Raw genomic sequence first — 19,366 nt, 5'->3', positions numbered from 1 at the left:
TCTCAGGCAGTGAGCCAGAGGAAGCATAGAGTTAATCTCATTTCCCATGTCAAGGGGATTGCTGTCCACTTTTGGTCTGGTGTTCAGTGTCTTAATTACAATTGCTCCAGATATGCTTTCTGGTTTCAGTTTGGGATTTTTGTTCTTTTGTTTGTTTAGTTTGGTTGGTTGTCCCTGGCAAGAGTGGAAATCCAATCCCTATTACTCCATCTTAGCCAGAGCAGAAACTATGCTATCTTTATTTTTAAAAAATCCACACACAAACATTCTAGAAGACTAGTTGCATTGAAATACTAAGAGAATTTGTCTCTGAGTGGCAGGATTATAAGAGTTTTTATTTTTGTATGCATGAGTGCATGTGTATGTGTGTCCGTGTGTGAGTGTGTGTGTGTGGTTTCTGTTTTGTACCAAAAAAACAAAAACAAAAAACATTTTATTGTAGAATAAAAAATAAACAAATACTTTTTTTCTTTCCCTTGTGTATGCCCAGGCCCATCCTGGGTGTCCCCAGAATAGAACACAAGGCTGTGTTACCTTCTGATATGCTCCAGGATGAGATGTTCATGGCTACATAACAACTCAGCTCACACTTGAGACTGGTGGTATGCTGCAAGAAAGCACCCCCAGGGTAACCAGGGATCACAGACTTTCACCACAGCACCCAAGTTATACCCAGAATCTCTATATCATGATGGGCTTCAGTGTGGCCATTGATATCTTAGAGCCATGAATTCTTAGCAGTTTAAAACAAACATACTGATGCACTTCACAGGAATATATATGAACAACATCATCTGCAGTAAATAATAACAAAGGTGGAAACATTTTTATTGATACCTCAGCGAAGGGAAATCCATAAAATTCTAATGATGAAAGAATGACAAATGAAAACGAATGATAAAGTTCTAATTTTAATTCTTTAAGACATATAAAGTCACACATGTTCTCTTTAAAATAAAGATTTTTTTTTATTTTAGTGTACAAGGAAAATATCTATTCATCATAATAGGATCAAAAGACTAGTGGTCTGAATGATGGTGTCCTGAGAAGTTTCTGTCTATTTTGGTTCAGTGGGCATCAAGACATTGATGATTTTCCTTCCTTGGGTTCCTCTACTCAGATGACCTCTCCCTCCATAGCTAGTGGAGGGATGCAGTCTGAACCTAGAAAAGAAAGGGATGGCCCTGGTGGGGGCTTTGGTCAGAGTTGTACCTCATAGGTCAACTGTTTCATCCACATAGTGACTCCAGTGAGCTGGAGGTGGGACAAGGTGCTGTTACCCAGCAGCACGCCCACACTGCTCTGCCCAAGTATAGGCAACAGGATAGCTAGTACCTTGTGGTGGGGTCTTGGACCTTCAGGAGGGCTCAGTGGTTTGAGTGGCAGTTAGGAACTTATCTGTAGTGAAATGATAACTGCTTTACAATTACTTGGAGAGGACAGCTCAGGGAAGGTGAAGGTCATGATTGGGAGACTTAAATTGTTATTGGATGTGGGAATGGTTTCACTGCCTTTAACTTGCTCAAACTGAGGCAGGTTCCAGGAACTTGAACTAAGAATATCTATTTAAGACCCCTCTTTCTCCAAAAGCCTTGATTTATTCAGACAAAATTATGTGTTTTGGGGTATATTGGGTTGATATTTGTTTCTACAGGAAATACTTGCATGTGGCACTGGGCTTGGTGAGTGAAGCTTTCTGAGCTTCATGCCCTCTCCTCTGTCATCTGTCCCACCCAGCACTGCATGGTGATTCTCCAGCATGGCTCTGGGTTTTGTTCCCTGTGTACAGCCTTTAGTGCTTCTGCACCACCACACCCAACTTTACCCACCAGAGTAAGGGATCTTTTCGCTTTGGAGAACGTGTTCTCACAGATATCCTCCTGCAGCCAAACTGGATTTTTTCTTCCTGTTTCTGTGCCTTCTCTATCTCTCCTGCTCCTCTCCCCCACTCCAGACCCTACTTCTGAGGTTTTATAGGCACCATTTTCATGGACTCCTCCTCTGCCCGCTCCACCCCACATGAAGTGCCCTATGTGTACAAATCGACCTTGCTCTTGCTTGAACTCTGGTTGGTGTGAGCTCCCTAAAATCAGGGACTGTCATCACAGGCTATTCAGGTGCTTATAGGTTAGCAGGGGAGGAAGCAGAGAAAACTAACCAGTAAAACCCAAGAGAAGAGACATAAAGAAATCATTCTAGGTATTTGGACTCAGCTGACTATACTACACCCATGCTGAAGTCTCTAACTGAATTGTTAAGTCTCCTTTATAAATTGTCTCTACTGCGGGTCATTTAGGCAGGGTGAAAAGATTAAGTTTGGAGTGTCTGAGGAGTCATGGCAAGCCTTAGTAAAAACATGATTTGGGGAAATGTAATACAAATGAACTAGAGATTTCTAATGCCACTCATCATTTTATTTCTGTAGAAGAATTATTTTTTCTATGTAAAGATTCCAAAATTCTTACCTCCCTATTTGAGAGACTGGTTCAGCAGAATAAGTGTGTGTGTGTGTGTGTGTGTGTGTGTGTGTGTGTGTGTGTACATATGTGTATGGGTGATGTTTTTATTACATTATTTTGAAAGATAATTATTTGTTATGGGGATATATATTAAGTACAGACAAACTGAATATTTCCATTTGGCAAAGAACATAGGATTCCTGAAACTCAGATCTCAATCAGTATGTTGGAAGATAAGACCAACTGAACTTTTAGGTAATGTGTGTTTTTGTTGCTTATTTCTGTCTTGTATTCATGTCTCATTCTGTCATGATTTTTAAAATTTTGTGCCTAAAAGTCCATTTTGCTTAATTGTGAAACAGACATGCATTTTTACATTTATGTAAAATATTTGCTGTGTAGAGGATTTTTTGTTTATTCTATTAAAAGTTTACTATATTTAAATAAAAAATGAAGGTCAACAATATAAAAAAAAAAAAACTAGGCAAGGGACAACACGTGATCCAGCTATACCACTCATTGGTATTTGTCCTAAAGAATTAAAGTTATCATACCATAGTGATACATGCATATCCACATTTATAGCAGCACAATTCACAATAGCCCAACTATGGAACCAGTCTAGATTTTCATCAACAGGTGAACAGATAAAGATAATGTGGTACATACACACAATAGAGTTGTATTTAGCTATAAAGAGAAATAAAATTATGTCATTTGCAGGAAAATGGATGGAGCTTGAGAACATTATGTTAAACTAAATAAGTCAAACTCGGAAAGTCAAGGGTCGTATGTCTTCTCTCATATGTGGAAGATAGAGAGGAAAAAGGAAGAGAAAGGTGGGGAGGATCTCATGAAAATCAAAGAGAGGTCAACAGAGTAGAGGAAAGGGGTCAAGTGGTGGGAGGAGAGGAGGGAAGGGGGAAATATACTGCAAAATGATATTGGCCAAATTATATTCTCATATCGTGCGCATGTATGAATATGTAACAACAAATCTGACTATGGTGTACAACTATAATGCTCCAATTAAAAATGTGGAAAAATATCTATAGCAGTTTGCAAAGAATTTCTAAGCCCTTTGTGTTCTGACCTTTAAAAAAATAAGTTTAAGTTCTTCAATAAATTCATCTACTACAGTTGAGAAGGAAATCACATATCTCCTGTAAGAGATGGCAGGTCATTTTGTTCTTAATACTAGTCAGAAGAAACCACCATTCCTATTGACGTAATTAATATAACATATTATGACTAAATAGATCATGTTCTCCAATCATTTCTTCAAAAACTTACAAGACCGAGAATGAAGGCAAGTCAAGCCCATTAACACTGCACTGGAGGATCTCCTTACGTCCCACCCTCAAGATGAGTAAAAGCACTGACTATGAAGAAGTAATACAGAGGATCTTGATTTCTAACAAAGGTTAATAAAGGGTCCTGAAGGTAGCTCAAGTGCTAAGTAAGTTGAACTCTGCATTTACTGATAGTAACCCTCATATACTGGTACATACCATTTTCCTCAACTCCTGGTTGGAAACGATAATGACATTTGGTGGGTCCCCAATGGCAGTGGCAGCTCCTCCGATGTTCGTGAAGATCACCTCCGCAATCAGGACTTGCCTTGGATCAAGGTTGAGCACCTCACATAATCTATCACAAATGAAAGGAATTGAAAGTAGTCTCACCATTTACATCATAAAGAGCCCATATGCAGTCCAAATACATTTAAAGTGCCGGCTTAAACCAAGAAGGCACATATACCTGCGAGAGGGCAATGTCGCGGGGAGGAAAAGCAACTACAGCACCATCCTAGGGCTACAACTGATTCTGAAAAATGACATTTCTTCTGAATTAACCCGGCATCCTCTGAACCATCGGTGTCATGATGTACCCCTTTCTCCACCCCCACAGGTCTAGAAGGAACACAGTCCTCTGTGTGCAGGCTCCCAATGAAAGGTAGGACCTGGCCCGGGTGTCTGGGCCCTGGCCATCAGACCCTCTGAGTTAGGGGCCGGGATCAGTGCAGAAATCACCAGTGCTCACACTAAGCCTGCTCACCTAGTCCACACCCTCCTCCCCCTTCGCAGATGTCAAGGCCCAGAGGTTTCTTCTCAGCCCTTCCCTTCCACTTCTGAATTCTGACTTCTTCCTTAGAGAAGGAGCATACACTCTTTATCCATAGTTTTCCACCTTGGCTGCACTTGTTCATCTTAGAATCCTCGAAAGTTGCTGACCATGGTGATGCACATCTGTAATCTCAGTGGCTGGGGAGGCTGAAGCAGGAGGATCAAGAGTTCAAAGCCAGCCTCAGCAACTTAGCAAGGCACTAAGCAGCTCAGACCTTTTAGAGACCCTGTCTCTAAATAAAATACAAAAAAGGAGTGGGGATGTGGCTCAGTGGTTAAGTGCCCCTAGGTTCAATCCCCAGTATCAAAAAATTTTTAAAAATCTTTGAAAGTTCTACGGCCTGACCAGCCTGACCTGCAGCAGAACAATACTAGGGAGTGGGCCTGGGCAGCAGAAGCATTCTAGAACTCCTCAATTAGGTGCTGTGCACAGAGATGAGAAATGTTGCTCAAAGAAAGGACAGAGAGCAGATCACAGCATCCTGCACACCTGTTCAACCTCACTGCCCTCTGTCATGTAGTACAAGCCCCAGATCTCACTCCTGGAGGGAGGTCCTGCTGCACTTAAAGGTCTTTCCACCACCTCCTGCCCTCAGCTCAGAGCGTAGCCAGTCATGCAGCCTTCCCCTCTACTGATGTGAGAGCAGACTGGCTGAGAAGCTGTGTGGAAGTTGAAGAAAGAGTGAGCCTGGCTCCCAAGGTCAGGAGTAACTCTACAAATGAGCATCAGACCCCAGACAGCAGCTGTACTCAGTGGAGGAAGCTACCAAAATCACCTTGTAGCAAGAAAATAATTCATAGGCAACAACATCACCAGACAGAGCACAGAGATAGCAGCTAATCTAAATGGACCAAACTGTTGAACTCTAGGGACTGAGCACTATTCAGTCCAGGCAGAGGCAGAAGAAAGCAATCAAAACCTATAAAGTATGAAGAATATTGTAATATAAATAATGAATCTTAAGACCATTAATACGTGAAACTCACATCTTGAAAGACGGGAGTTTCAGACTAAAAAAATGAAATCCCTGATCTAAAAAAAACAATTGCAAAGCTAGTTCCTGAGCAACAAGGATCAAAACAATTTCCAGCAAGGCTGAACATGACCCTGGGCTGTCCGGGCTGTGTGAGGATGCTGGGAACAGGGTGCCCTGTGGCCTCAGTCCTGAATCCCACTCTCCCCAGACAGATATGGGAGAGTGTAGAGGCACTAGAATCTGATGCATCTGGGAAACACTGTAGTCAGCAATCTGGGGTCTGTGGCAGATTCATGTTGATTGGAGGAGGGCAATTTGGGACCCTAAAGAGTCCAGGAGGCACAGTTCAGTACCATCCATGCATATTAAAGTTTACTGCACCCTTCAAACATGTTTACTGAAAATAGTGCAAATTAGTGCAGCTACTCTGGAAAGCAGTATGGAGAGTCCTTAGAAAACTTGGAATGGAACCACCATTTGACCTAGCTATCCCACTTCTTGGCCTATACCCAAAGGACTTAAAATCAGCATACTACAGTGATGCAGCCACATCGATGTTCATAGCTGCTCAATTCACAATAGCTAGATTGTAGAACTAACGTAGATGCCCCTCAATAGATGAATGAATAAAGAAACTGTGGTATATATACACAAAGGAATATTACTCAGACATAAAGAAGAATAAAAGTATGGCATTTGCAGGCAAATGGATGCAGTTGGAGACTATCATGCTAAGTGAGATAAGCCAATCCCAAAAAACCAAAGGCAGAATGATCTCTCCGATAAGCAGATGATGATACATAATGGGGGGGCAGGGAGGAAGGCAAGAATGGAGGAAGGTTGGATTGTATAGAGGAAAAAGAGGGGTGGGGGGAAGGAAAAATAACCGAATGAGACAAAAATCATTACCCTATGTACATGTATATACATGGTGTGACTTCACATACAACCAGAGAAACAACAGTTGTACCCCATTTGTGTATAATGAATCAAAATAAATAAATCATTTTTTTAAAAAAAGCAAAAAAAAGAAAAGTTTACTGCACCCTTCAAACATGTTCACTCCATCCCTCATTTACTCTCACTCAAGCACCAAAATGCCCCACCCTGCAGAGGAAGGTTGAGAGTTCAGCCTGCCTCATTCCAAGTCCCTGTCTACACCTGGCTATGACAATGTGGCCAAGCTTGCAGGGTACAAACCCACATCTCCATAGTGAAGTGAGAGATAGACTGAGAACACTGCAGGCCCTGCAGGCCCTGTCTATGGGGCACTGCCCACACCCTGCTCCCCTCCATTTTTTCCCTCCCACCCCACTCCAACTCACTCCTCCTCTAACAGGCATCACTCTTCAAATGCCAAAAGCATCTCCCAGAATTAATCCTGAGCCTGGGAAGTAGCCCGTTGCTAGTGACTGAACTCACTCTGTCTCATGCTTTGTGTCCAAGCAGGTCCTCATCTCTTCCTGCTCACTCAGGTTAATCCCTTTGATGGTGCAATTCAGATCAGTGCAGCTGAAGTGACTTACTCAAGGTGCTCAGTCCCTAAGCAGGACCACATTAGTGCTTCTCCCCACCAAGGACCTTGAAGGGTTACCTATCACTTTCTGTATTCCCAGAACCAGTCAAGCACCAGTACATGATAGGTCCAAGCTGGGGAGAACCCAGGTTCAGGAACCTGGGGCTAATATGCTGGGGAACCATCTTTAAAATAAAGAATATAAAGTGTGGAGACAAATAAAGGTCCATGATTTTGGAAACAGTTCACACAAGGACCAGGACTGAACCTTTTGCTGCAGAAAATTCCAGCTAACAGATTGTGGCACTCAAAATCTGTCAAACAATTGGAGTAGATGGACTTAAGAGATGGGATTGAATTAGACTGAATTTCTCTTTCCTGAAATTGTTCTGCAAAGCCCCAAGTCCTGACCCAGGTGAACCCAGTCTGTCTTGCTACCTTCCAAGACCTCAGGTACCAGACAATGACTATTTCTTTTTCCCCAAGGCACATACCTCCTGGAGCCCTGGATAAGAACTCTTGTGCCAGCACAAGTGTGAACTCCTGCCAGCCAGGTGGAAGGTGATAATGTGGGAGTGCATGGACAAAAACCATCTGGGGTCCCCAGTAACAGCCCAGGCTTCCGGAAAGCAAAGGCTCCATCTTCTAACTCCCCAACAGGGTTGCTGCCACCCAGCTATGGCAGCACTGCTACATGTAAGTGCATTTCAGTCACACAAAGCCAGCCCTGGCTGGTCTGCAATGCAGTGAGTTTTGCTTCAGTGAAAGGGTGGGCACTGGCCCCTGCCTTTTTGTAGATGTGAGATGAGAGCCTTGGGTCAGGTGGTACAGCCAGAACATGCTTGCCCTCAGCCTGCCTATGGTCCCCACAGCAGAAGTGCTCTGAATACCTTATGGTTACAGGAGTAAAGAGGAGCATCGTGGTGACATTGTCTAAGAAGGCAGAAAGGATGGCAGCAATGAGACACAGCATGATGATCATGGTCCACACCCTTCCTCGGGATAGTCGGTATGCCTGGGTGCACACACACATTGGAAGGAATAAGTCAGAATCAGTGCATTTATTGAATAGTTGCTACTTTTCCCTAAGTGACTCCAGGGAATAGGGACTAAAAATAACCATGCCTGATGGGTTAGAACTTAGACTTTCCAGAATCCTAAATCTGTTAAGATGAGATGATAGTGGCCATGCTGGGCACTAAAGTGCCTGACAATCTAAATCCACCTTGGCCTGCATTTTCTCTTTTTTGATTTTCTTTACTGTGCCCTTGTGATGGCTAATTTGTTACAAAATGTCAACATTCAATCTCTTTCATATTATCTAGAAATTTGATTAGGTATCCTGAATAGCAAACATTTGGGATCCATGTACCCTAGTATCTGCTAATCTTTGGAGACATAAAGAATATTTTTATTATCAAAATATTGAGAGAAAAAGGCCAGATATCTTCCTGAAATATACAAGATGGTGCACGAAGACCACAAAAATCACTGCATGGTTCTTTTATTCAGAGTTCACAAAGCGTTTTGTTGACTAAATTATTTTTAAAAGAGTTTTTTCAGTTTAAAAACAGCATCAAGCACAGCACTAGCCTTTGCATTATCAGGACCTGCAAGACCTCTTGCCAACCATGCATGGTAGAGACAATACAAATACTGGAGGCCAGAACCTGGCCTCTCCAGAGTTCCAGCTAAAAATGCAAATGAAAGTGACAAGGGGAGATCACAAATGTTGGGGAGAATGCATAGAAAAGACAAGTCATACACTGTTGGTAGAGATGTAAATGGGTACAGCCATTATGGAGAACAGGATGGGGGTTCCTCAGAAAACTAAAGGTAGATCAACCGTATGTTCCATTTATCCCACTACTGGGCATATACCCAAAGGAACTGATATCGATATGTTTACTGAAGAGTGATTAACAATAACTGAGATATGGATTAATCTAAGTGTCCATCAACAGATGAATGGATAAAGATGATGTGAGATATAGATTATGGCATACTATTTATCCATAAAAAGGGTGAAAGCCTGTCATTTTTGAGAATATGAATGGAACTGAAGGTCAATACCTTAAGTAAAATAAGCTAGGCACAGAAAGATAAAGGCCACATGATTTCAAATATTGAATCTAATAAAGCTGATATAGAAGAAGAGAGTCGAATGGCAGTTACCAGAGGTGGGAGAGCTGATAGTCTGGGGTGGGGAGATATTGATCAAAGGGTACAAAGTTGCAGATAGGGGAATAAGTTTTGAGATCTACTGCACAGGCAGAGTGACTATAGTTAATAATAGTGCTGTGTGGCTGTGTGTAGTGGCACACACCTATAATCCCAGAGGCTTGGGAGGCTGAGGCAGGAGGATAACAAGTTCAAAGCCAGCCTCAGCATAAGCAAGATGCTAAGCAACTCAGTGAGACCCTATCTCTAAATAAAATACAAAATAGGGCTGGGGATGTCGCTCAGTGGTCAAGTGCCCCTGAGTTCAATCCCCAGTACTCCCCCAAAAATAATAATAATAATAACAATAATGTGGTACATATTTCAAAATAACTAAAAGAGTAGATTTCAAATGTCTCACCATAAAACAGACAAGTAAATGAAGTGATGGATATGTTAACTAGCTTGATTTGGTTATGCCACATTGTGTAATACATTCATCACAAAATCGCATTGTACCCCAAAAATGTGCACAGTTATGATTTGCCAATCAAAAATAATATCCATAATGTTTTTTTTTTTTTTTAAAAAGACCTTTAAGGGGTTGGGGGTGGAGCTAAGTGGTAGTGGTAGTGTTTAGCATGTGTGAAGCCCTGGTTTCATTCCTCTGCACCAAAACATAAGTAAATAAATAAGATCCTTAAGGGATTTTTTTAAAGACAAACATGTTTTTCCCTAATTTAAAAATAGTGAATGTGTATACATTCAATATTTAGAAAGTAATCATTGAAATTATTTCACCAAAAAGCAAAGCAATCAGAAGTTGATGGCTTGGAATATTTAGAGACTCTCTAGTATGCAAAATAATTTTTGATGTGTAGCTTTCACCAACCAATTTAAATAATGTTATACAAACATCCAACCTGAGTACCTTTCCCTTCATCTCCTTCTTCATTTATTTATGGAGAAGCTGAAAGCGTCTCTCAGAGCCATGCAACTATATCTTTGCAGAAGCAATTTTGAAAAGGAGGATAAAATTTTAAAATATTTGCTTTAAATAATACTTTACCGCACTAAACGTATAATGCCAGCACAATAAATATGTCAGTTAGTAGTACACGTCACACCTACCTTTACAGCACAATAATCAAAAAATCCAGTTTCTGAAAATATGGCTACTAAGATCATCTATGGGAAAAAGAGAAAACACAATATTGAAACTGTGTCAGATGGTCAGTTATGAATTTGAGCTGTAGCCCCTGAAAGTTGCCACATCACCTGTCTTCTTGCTGTCTTGCTGAAAAACCATCATTTCTTAGTTTGCTGACTTACAAATTCCTTGAGTGTAGTCACTTACTAGTGATTTTATATGTATATTTTGTCTGGGACTTGTCCTGAAGATAAACCATCATCCCATCTGTCCTCACAACAAACATCAGGTATTATTATTGATCTCTCTTTTATAGACCAGGAAACTGGGAATCAGAAATGTGGGGGGACTGCTCAGTCCCAAAGCTAGAAGCAGGGAAGGAAGGGGGCAGCTGGTGACCCTCTGTATGTCATTGTCCACACAAGCAACACTTAGACATTTTAAGATTTTAAAACTGGGTTAAATTTTGGGTTCTAAAGTAATTAAGCTGAATTTTGTCACCAACTTGTTCAACACATGCAAGTAGGAGCAGTTGTATTAAAATGATTATCTTGCCAGTTCTATATGAATCCTGAATGTGCACTCACATGTATTTCTCTCTACTGACAACAATGAGTTGGTGAAAACAACCATTGAGATGCTAATAAAAAGTAATGTTCCATTTATTCTGAATTTAATCAGTCAGAACCCACTGGAAGTTTTTCTATCTCATAAGAAGGGAAATATGTCATTCGTTTAATTTTTTTTAAACTCATAGACAACTAGTATGCCCCCTTCTTCTATCTGGATGCCCAGACCCCGTGTACTTCTCAGGGCCCAACACAGATACTGGCTTCCTTTCTGGAGCCTCAGTTCAAAGCATTGGCCTATCTCCCCATACCCTGCCCCCAGAGGATGGCAGTGCTACTTTGGATGACATTGAAGTCATAGAATAGCAGAATTCTGTATTTTATTTTCCAGTTTTTGAAGGAATAAAACGTTAGCAAGGAAAATGAGGGCAAATTGGTGACCTATTTTATAGAGCGAATCTTCTAGGTCAGAGGGATAAACCCTCTTTCAGACCAGTTGGCTGTTTAGGGGTTGTTCTCAAGCAAATGAGCCATTCCCAGCGTTGTTCAGGCCCTTGCCAAATTCCACTCATTCTAGTTAAATTGATCATGATTCATGTCTCATGCTAATTCACTGGTGAGTTTTCTTTCCTAGATATTGACTCGGTGACATTCCTTGCAGCACATAACATGGAGTGGCCACTCAGCAATATGATAAATTAGCAAACACCCCAATGAATCCTCAGGGACAAAGTCTTCTTTTACTTATGTAATTAAAAATACTTTTTCAATAATCAAAACATTATTTAATGTATTACTGGTTCATTTATTTAAGCTATTCCATTTTATATTTTAAGGGTAGTAGCCTCCAAAAACTTACTGTCTTTTCTAAATGGAAACATTATTCCATTGTTCCATGGGTCTTAGACTGAAACCCTCCATCTAACTAACCAGAGTACCAATCTTTCCATTCCTCCTCAGGAGAAAGTAGCTAGACCCGCATTAACACTTCTCAATCAAGCCCTAATTGTCAAAGAGAGACCGTGTCTTTAATATAATGATAGGATTAGCAGCAGCAGCAAAAAAGAGGGACACAGGTTTTAGCAGGCTTGGAGCCATGTCCTGCTGGGAGGACTGTAATTACCATGCCAAACAGCAAGGCCAGGGTCTCAAAATCAATCCACTCCACCACGTGGGTCAGGCTGGGTCTCTGCAATCAAAGCACAAATTTGCCAATTAATCCTGTGCATCTCCCTCCCGGGGATAAGCTCTAAAAGTGTACTGCCCTTTACTGAAAACTCATTCATTGGGCCAAAGTTGGAAACACACCATCCACTTGCCTTTGAAATTGGATTATATCACTGCTGAAAAACATTCATGACCCAGTGCATCTGTAATGTCAAACCTATGCATTAAAGTAATTTAAAAATTTTTAACCCTGTCCCTGGAAACTCTAGGAAGAACTATTACCTAAACTGCAGGATTGGTCCATGAGGTTACTGCTATCGTTTGGATCATAAATGTCCCCCTAGGCTCATATCTGAAAGGCTTACACCTCAGCTCCTAGTACTATTGGTAAGTGGAGGAACCTTTAAAATGTGGGGCCTAGTGGGAGGTTTTAGGGAGTGCCCTAGAAGGAGGTTTGGGGATGCCAGTCTTTTCCTCTCTCTCTTTGCTTCTCATCTGCCATTAAGTAAATAACTCCTCTTCTATGTGCTCCTTCCATGATGTACCACTTTACCACAAACCCGAAAGCAAATGGGCCAACCAACATAGACTGACACCTTGAAAACTGTGAGTCACAATCAGGCTTTTCTCTTTTAAATTGATTATCTCAATATTTTGTTACAGTGATGCAAAGCTGACTAACAGGAACTTCTTGGTGTCCATACATGTCTTCCTCAGTATCTGGCATGAAGCCAGATGGTGACAACTTGCATAATCACGTCTTCTACTCTCATGTGCCCTCCCACTCTCATGGGTCACAGGGATGGGAGCATAGAGTGTGAAATAAGGGCACTGCTGGTATCTGGCTGTTGGGAAAGGCAGCCTAGTGAGTGACCAGCGGCTTCCCACAGTACATGTCTGCCATTTACCATATCAGTGATTTTCAAAACCAAACACGCCATGTACAAACAGAGAAACAACATGTATCCCATTTGTTTACAATAAAAAAAATAAAAAAATAAAAAAAAAGAAAGTAAAAAAAAAAAAAACCAAACAGACTTGTACAACTCTATTCTTAAATTGTTAATCAAAATAACTGCGGTTCTATGTCTAGATTTTAGAATTCTGGGACATTTTATCTTTAGAGTTAGCACTTATTTAACTAGTCTAGTCGAGAAAAAACCACTTAGTCAAGAAAAAAGTTCAAGTTTTACTACTGCTTTTTGGGAGGGCCTACATTCAAATTTCAGATTTTAAAAAAAGCATAATAAATTACTAATTCAGCAACACACATACACACACAGTTTTTTAAACTAGTTGTTATTCTAGGGTTGATTTAATGGCCTCTAGGAGCAATTTCAGAACAATCCATGGAATTACATAGAGTTGTTTTCAAATCCAGTCCTGTGTCACCACCTTTGAGTGGGCTCTTAGTTTGGTTCCAGCATTGCTTTCAACCACTCTGCACTTCCATTTCCAGTGGGCACTCAATATTCCTTAGGGGTATTCCCCATGTCCCTGCCAGATGGGGCATGCTCAGGCCCTGGCAGGACACCCCCATACATGCATCTCCAGGGGCTCCTGTTGTCTGCAGGAAAGGACCCCAACCCCAGCGACTCTTTACTCCCACTCCTAGTCTAGCTCTCAAGAGCTGACAACACCAGTGTTAACTCAACATCACACAACTGTACAACCCTGGGTGTATACATTACCAGGATGAGCCTCTCTTCAGTCAAAAGGAGAACCGAAACTAGATGAATGTGTGTGTGATAAAATCAAATGAAAAATATTCATCAATGCTCAAGTTTGCTAGTTTAAACCTCTAGCATAGTTCTTGGGGGAAAATGTGGAAGTGGCATATAAAAGAATTTTTTTTAATTTATTTTTATTGTAAACAAATGGGATACGTGTTGTTTCAGTTTGTACATGGAGTAAACAGCATACCATTTGCATATTCATATATTTACATAGAGTAATGATGTTTGATTCATTCCATTAATTTTTTCCTTCCCCTCCACCCCTCCCACCTCTCTTTTCCCTCTATACAGTCCCTCCTTCCTCCATTCTTGCCCCCCTCCCACCCCCTATTAAGTGTCATCATCTGCTTATCAGTGAGATCATTCCTCTTTTGGATTTTTGAGATTGGCTTATCTCACTTAACATGATATTCTCCAATTTCATCCATTTGCCTGCAAATGCCATAATTTTATTATTCTTTATAGCTGAGTAATATTCCATTGTATATATATATATATACCATAGTTTCTTTATTCATTCATCAATTGAAGTGCATCTCATATAAAAGAATTTAAAACACCAAATACAGCCTACATCCTGGAGTGTCTCTGAGTCTGACATTGTATCCAGCGGTAAACCAGAAATTCAGAATGTCACAACTTACATCTCCAATCACGGCCAATGCTGCTAATGCGGCAAGGGCCCCCAACATGGCTGCCAGAGTTCTGTGAACAATCTGGAAAGAAACAAGTAATTATTTCATTCTAGTCCACAAGGGATTTTAACACACACAAAAGCTTGTGTTGACTTGATTAACTATTTATATCTGCATTATATACCCTATCTATTAAAATGATAAATAAGCCAAGAGTCTCAATATTGCAGGGTGTAAACAAACCAGCAGACACACAACCACCACTCTCTGCCTTCTACTGAAGGATTTTTTTTTTAATTTCCTGAATAATTAGATGACCCTGATAAAACAGTAGCAAGTTGGATAAAGTACATTCTACAAGAAAGCCTGCAGTGAATTGTCATTAATTATTTACCATATACTCCCTAAGCAACTGAACTATTAGTTCAACAACATAAATCAATTCTTCCCAATTACTGAGACTGCTTTTAAACCAAAAATATGGAGCACTCAGCCTAATTGAGACTTCAGTGCTATCATGGACTCACAAAAGGATCTTTTGGATTTAATTATGACTCAAATGGACATGGAATTTCTAAAACAAAATCTAAAGGAAAGGCAAAGGTATAGAAAAACTGGAGCCCTCATATGTGGCTGGTAGGAATGTAAAATGGTCCAGCCACTGGAAAAACAGCTTGACGGAGTCTTTAAAAGTTAAATATAAATTTACCCTTTCGCTCAACAATTCTGTGGGGGAATCTACCCAATAGAAATGAAAATGTGTCCACACAGAGCATGAATGTTCTGAGTCGAACTGAAAACATTCCTAACGTTCATCCATGATGAATGGACCAAAGAAGTGCAATATTGGTCACAACACAGAAGAGATACAACATGGAATATGGGGCTTGTAATAGATAAATCCAAAGACATTGAACTAAATGAAGGGAGCTGGACACAAGAGACACTATATTGTATCATCCTATTTATCTAAACTATCCAGAAAAGGTAAATTTAAGGAAACAGAAATATCAGAGTTGCCTAAGGCTGGAGGTAACAATAAGTACTGTCTTAAAATAGGTCTTACGTCTTCTTCTGAGGTGACAGAATGTTCTAAAACTGCATTGTGTCGATGGTTGCAAAACTCTTTAAATTTAGTAAAAATAATTTAATCGTACACTTCTGAATGGTAAAATTATGGAATTAACTGAATGGTAAAATTATGGAATTAAATTACACCTCAATAAAACTGTTAAAAATAAAAGAAGAATGTGGCAAAACTGTTCCAAAAGAGTTGAAAATTAAATGATAACAGACATTATTCATTTCTTAATACCCTAAAGTGGTTTTCATTCCATTATTCTATGGCTCCTACCTTACAAACCCTTTCTTATTAATGATTACCTGAAACTCAATTCTGATAAAATTGTGTCATCTATAATTTGTACCACTAGATTCAAAGTTTTCAGTTAATTTTAAACCAGGTCCCACCTCCCTACCCTCCCCCCCCCACACACACCATTTGGGTTTTTAAGAGTTGATGTATTTGTTTTAAATGTGAATGTCTAAAATTTAGTAAATTGCTACCAAATTATATTAATTCCTTCTGTTTGAGTCCTGCTTTTCAGTTTCAGTTTACCTAGAGATTTCAACAATACTGCTTATTTGTCAGAGGCCATAGGAAGTAGGTATGGCCAGAGTTCACCCTCAGCTTTATAGCTGGGAGACTGAAGCTGAAGTTAAGCCATACAATGTGAGTGAGCCAAGAGTCAGAGCCAGGTTTTCCCTCCTCACACCCAGGGCTCCTTTCTACATGCTTCACAGAACAAGGCAAAGACAGTTACAACTTAGATACATCTTTCAAATTTATTTTTTTGTTTTTTTGCACCCCACTTAACACTTTATGGGTTAAACACTTGGTGACCGATTTGCAAATATACTTCATAGAAAAAAGGACGTGCTGTGGTCTGGCTGTATTCCCTCAAAAGTCCATGTGTTGGAAACCTATCCTCAAAATCATAAGCTGGGGCTGGCGTTGTAGCTCAATGGTAGAGCGCTTGCCTAGCATGTGTGAGGCACTGGGTTCGATTCTCAGCACCACATATAAATAAATGAATAAAATAAAGGTATTGTGGCCACCTACAATTAAAAGAAGGTTTTTTTTAAAGATTTTTTAAAAATGTATGTGCTGATATTTGGAGGTGGAGCCCTTGGAAGGCAGTTAGGATTAGATGAAGTCATGAGGGTGGGACACTCATGACGGCATTGGTGGCTTTAAAAGATGAGGAAGAGAGACATGGGCTAACATGTGATGCCCTCCACTGTGTCATGATGCAGCAAGAAGGTTCTCACCGGAGGCCAGGGCCATGCTCTTGGACTTCCCAGCTAAACAAACCTCTATTCTTTATAAACTACCTTGTCCCAAGTAGGCTGTCATAGAAACAGAAGACGAACTAAGAAAGTAAAAACGCTGTGGAGATACAGCAGACTAGAGACGGAATCCACTCTGCAGTCTCAATCTGAGACATAGTCCTATCTTCCAATTTAAACTTTTGGTTAAGTTTTTAGGGGGAAAAAAAGACTTTAAGAAATCTGACTTTGTCACTGGACAGCTATATTAGCAACAGAAATAACTGACTTTTATTGGGCACCTACTGGGTACCTGGTATTAACTACATGCTTTACAGACATAATCTAATGTACTTTTCACAATGGTCCCAGGAAGTTGAAGCCATCATTACTCCATTTTACAGATGAAGAAACAGTCTCAGCAATGTTGAGTAATTTCCTCCACATCACAAAGCAAAGAAGATGCATAGTCAGAAATAGACCCAAAGTTTTCCTATTCCAGGATACCTCCTCTCTCCTAGTGGGGAGTATTCATTCATCTGTAAAATCAGGAAACTATACTAGATACCTAAAGGAGCTGTTGACTCTGGAGAAGACCAATGGAGATTGGTGAAATCGGGCCCCGGTAGATAACCACATGGATGAGCAAACATGAAAGCAGGAAACCACAGCCATACTACTTATCCACTCAGCCCCCACAGTTTTCAGGAGAGCCAGGGTACTGGTTATGATTCACCACACTCACATGGGTCACTGCCACCATCAGCTTCTTTCTCCTCTGTGGAGCAGACAGCCCCTTAATACACATGCTGTTTGTAGGCAACCCATATACAAACATCCATGTTGTCCAAAGTGCATGTTTAGGGACATGCAAATACAATTACTCCTCATTCAGAAACCCATCCCTTCTGTCAGCTAGTAGTCAGCACGACATAAGAGGGGAAATCTTCTGTTCTTGTAATTAAAAAAAAAAAAAAAGTGATGATCAGGACTGAGGGTGTAGCTCACTGATAGAACATGATCTTAGCATGAGCAAGACCCTATTTAATCCCCAGGATCAATAAAGAAAAAAAAATGATCAGTCTCAGATCTGTGGAATAAAACATTTTAAACTAAATGATCTTATAATGAGCTGATTGCCTTAGATAATTATAAACATTCCTACATTTCTATGCTAAAGATAAAGAACTTTTCAATTATCAGGAATAATGCAAATGATAGATGGGCCCAAAATGGTAAAGTCAATAAAAACTCTTAAATGGTGCTTTAAAGGATTCTATGAAGGTCCTCTTCTTATACGTGTGCTGGAAAATATAGAACGCTTCCTCTTACAACCAAGCAGCAGCTTACAGAGCACAGAATGCACCACCAGTTTTCCAGGCATAGCCTCGTAGGCAGGGCCTGGGCAGCACACCAGTTGCCCTTCCATGCACATGCCTCATCAATCAAACCTATACTTTCTGCTCTCATTTCTTTGACAACAGTCCAGGCTGTGAGCTCCTTGAGGGCAGAAACTGTAAAGTGTTTCTCTTAGGTTCTCCTCAGTGCTCTCAAGAGCAATCAATACTTGCTGAACAAACGAGAAGCAAAAACTAATGAAGTGGATGGAAGAAGAAAGCCAGAACTGATCCCAGGAGAGAAAAGGAAGAGTTCTGGAGCAAGCTCCAGGACTAGTCCTCTTTAAAGTTGTCTAGAGTACCTCCAACCTCCACACATCTAGACATAGCCAGTCATCTCACAAAAGACAGATAGGAGGGCCTACCTACAAGATCAAAAAGATATTCCATTCAGATGGGAACCAAAAGGAAGCAGGGGAAACTAAACTTACATCAGACAAAATTGACTTTAACTCAAAAACTGTCTCTAGCAACATAAGATCATTCTATGATGATTAAAGGGTTAATCCACAGGCAGACACAACAATCATAAATATGTACACCACCAACATCAGAGCACTTAAGTATATAAAATAAATATTGACAAATTTGACAAGATTGGGCTCATTCAGGATGGTGTGGACATAGAAAAAATATTGACAAATCCAAAGTGAGTAACTGACCACAGTGAAAAAATAGTAAAAGATTTTAGTACCTTACTTACAACAGTAAATAGAACATCCATACAGAAAATCAATTTTTTGAAAAGTAGACTTGAACAACACAGTAGATCAAGTGGATCTAACAAATACATACAGAAATTTCCACCAAACAGCAGAAGAATTCACATTCTTCTCGGATGTACACAGACCATTCTCCAGGATAAATCACAAACAAGTATTTAAAAATCTTATAAGGTCAAAATCATATTAAACATCTTTTCTAAATTCAATGATTTAAGACTAGAAATTAATAACATAAGGAAAATTCATAAATTCATGAAAATAAAAACACACTCTTGAACAACCCCCAGTTCAAAAAGGAAATCAAAACTGTCTTGAAACAACAAAACTTGAAACACAGCATACCAAAACTTATGAGACACGGCAAAAATGTTCTAAGAGGTAAACTGTTAATGATAAATGCCAACATCAAAAAAGAAGATCC

The 19,366-nt window shown here is 40.1% G+C and overlaps 1 protein-coding gene across 4 annotated transcripts in view; it reads right to left on the bottom strand.

Annotated features, from left to right (window-relative positions):
* The window catches only part of OCA2 (OCA2 melanosomal transmembrane protein), a 394,493-nt gene that overhangs the window by 256,981 nt on the left and 118,146 nt on the right, over positions 1 to 19,366 (bottom strand). For all 4 annotated transcript variants that reach the window (XM_079128438.1, XM_079128436.1, XM_079128437.1 and 1 more), the window contains exons 10-14: positions 14,505 to 14,576; positions 12,081 to 12,146; positions 10,370 to 10,426; positions 7,969 to 8,093; positions 3,971 to 4,109 (exon numbers count right to left, since the gene is read on the bottom strand). In XM_079128438.1, coding sequence (XP_078984564.1) covers positions 3,971 to 4,109; positions 7,969 to 8,093; positions 10,370 to 10,426; positions 12,081 to 12,146; positions 14,505 to 14,576 — 459 coding nt within the window. The remainder of the gene's footprint in view (positions 1 to 3,970; positions 4,110 to 7,968; positions 8,094 to 10,369; positions 10,427 to 12,080; positions 12,147 to 14,504; positions 14,577 to 19,366) is intronic.

This window comes from Sciurus vulgaris, assembly GCF_902686455.1.
Source record: "Sciurus vulgaris genome assembly, chromosome: 2".
Lineage (NCBI taxonomy): Eukaryota > Metazoa > Chordata > Mammalia > Rodentia > Sciuridae > Sciurus > Sciurus vulgaris.
This window is presented reverse-complemented; position numbering and strand designations above follow the sequence as displayed.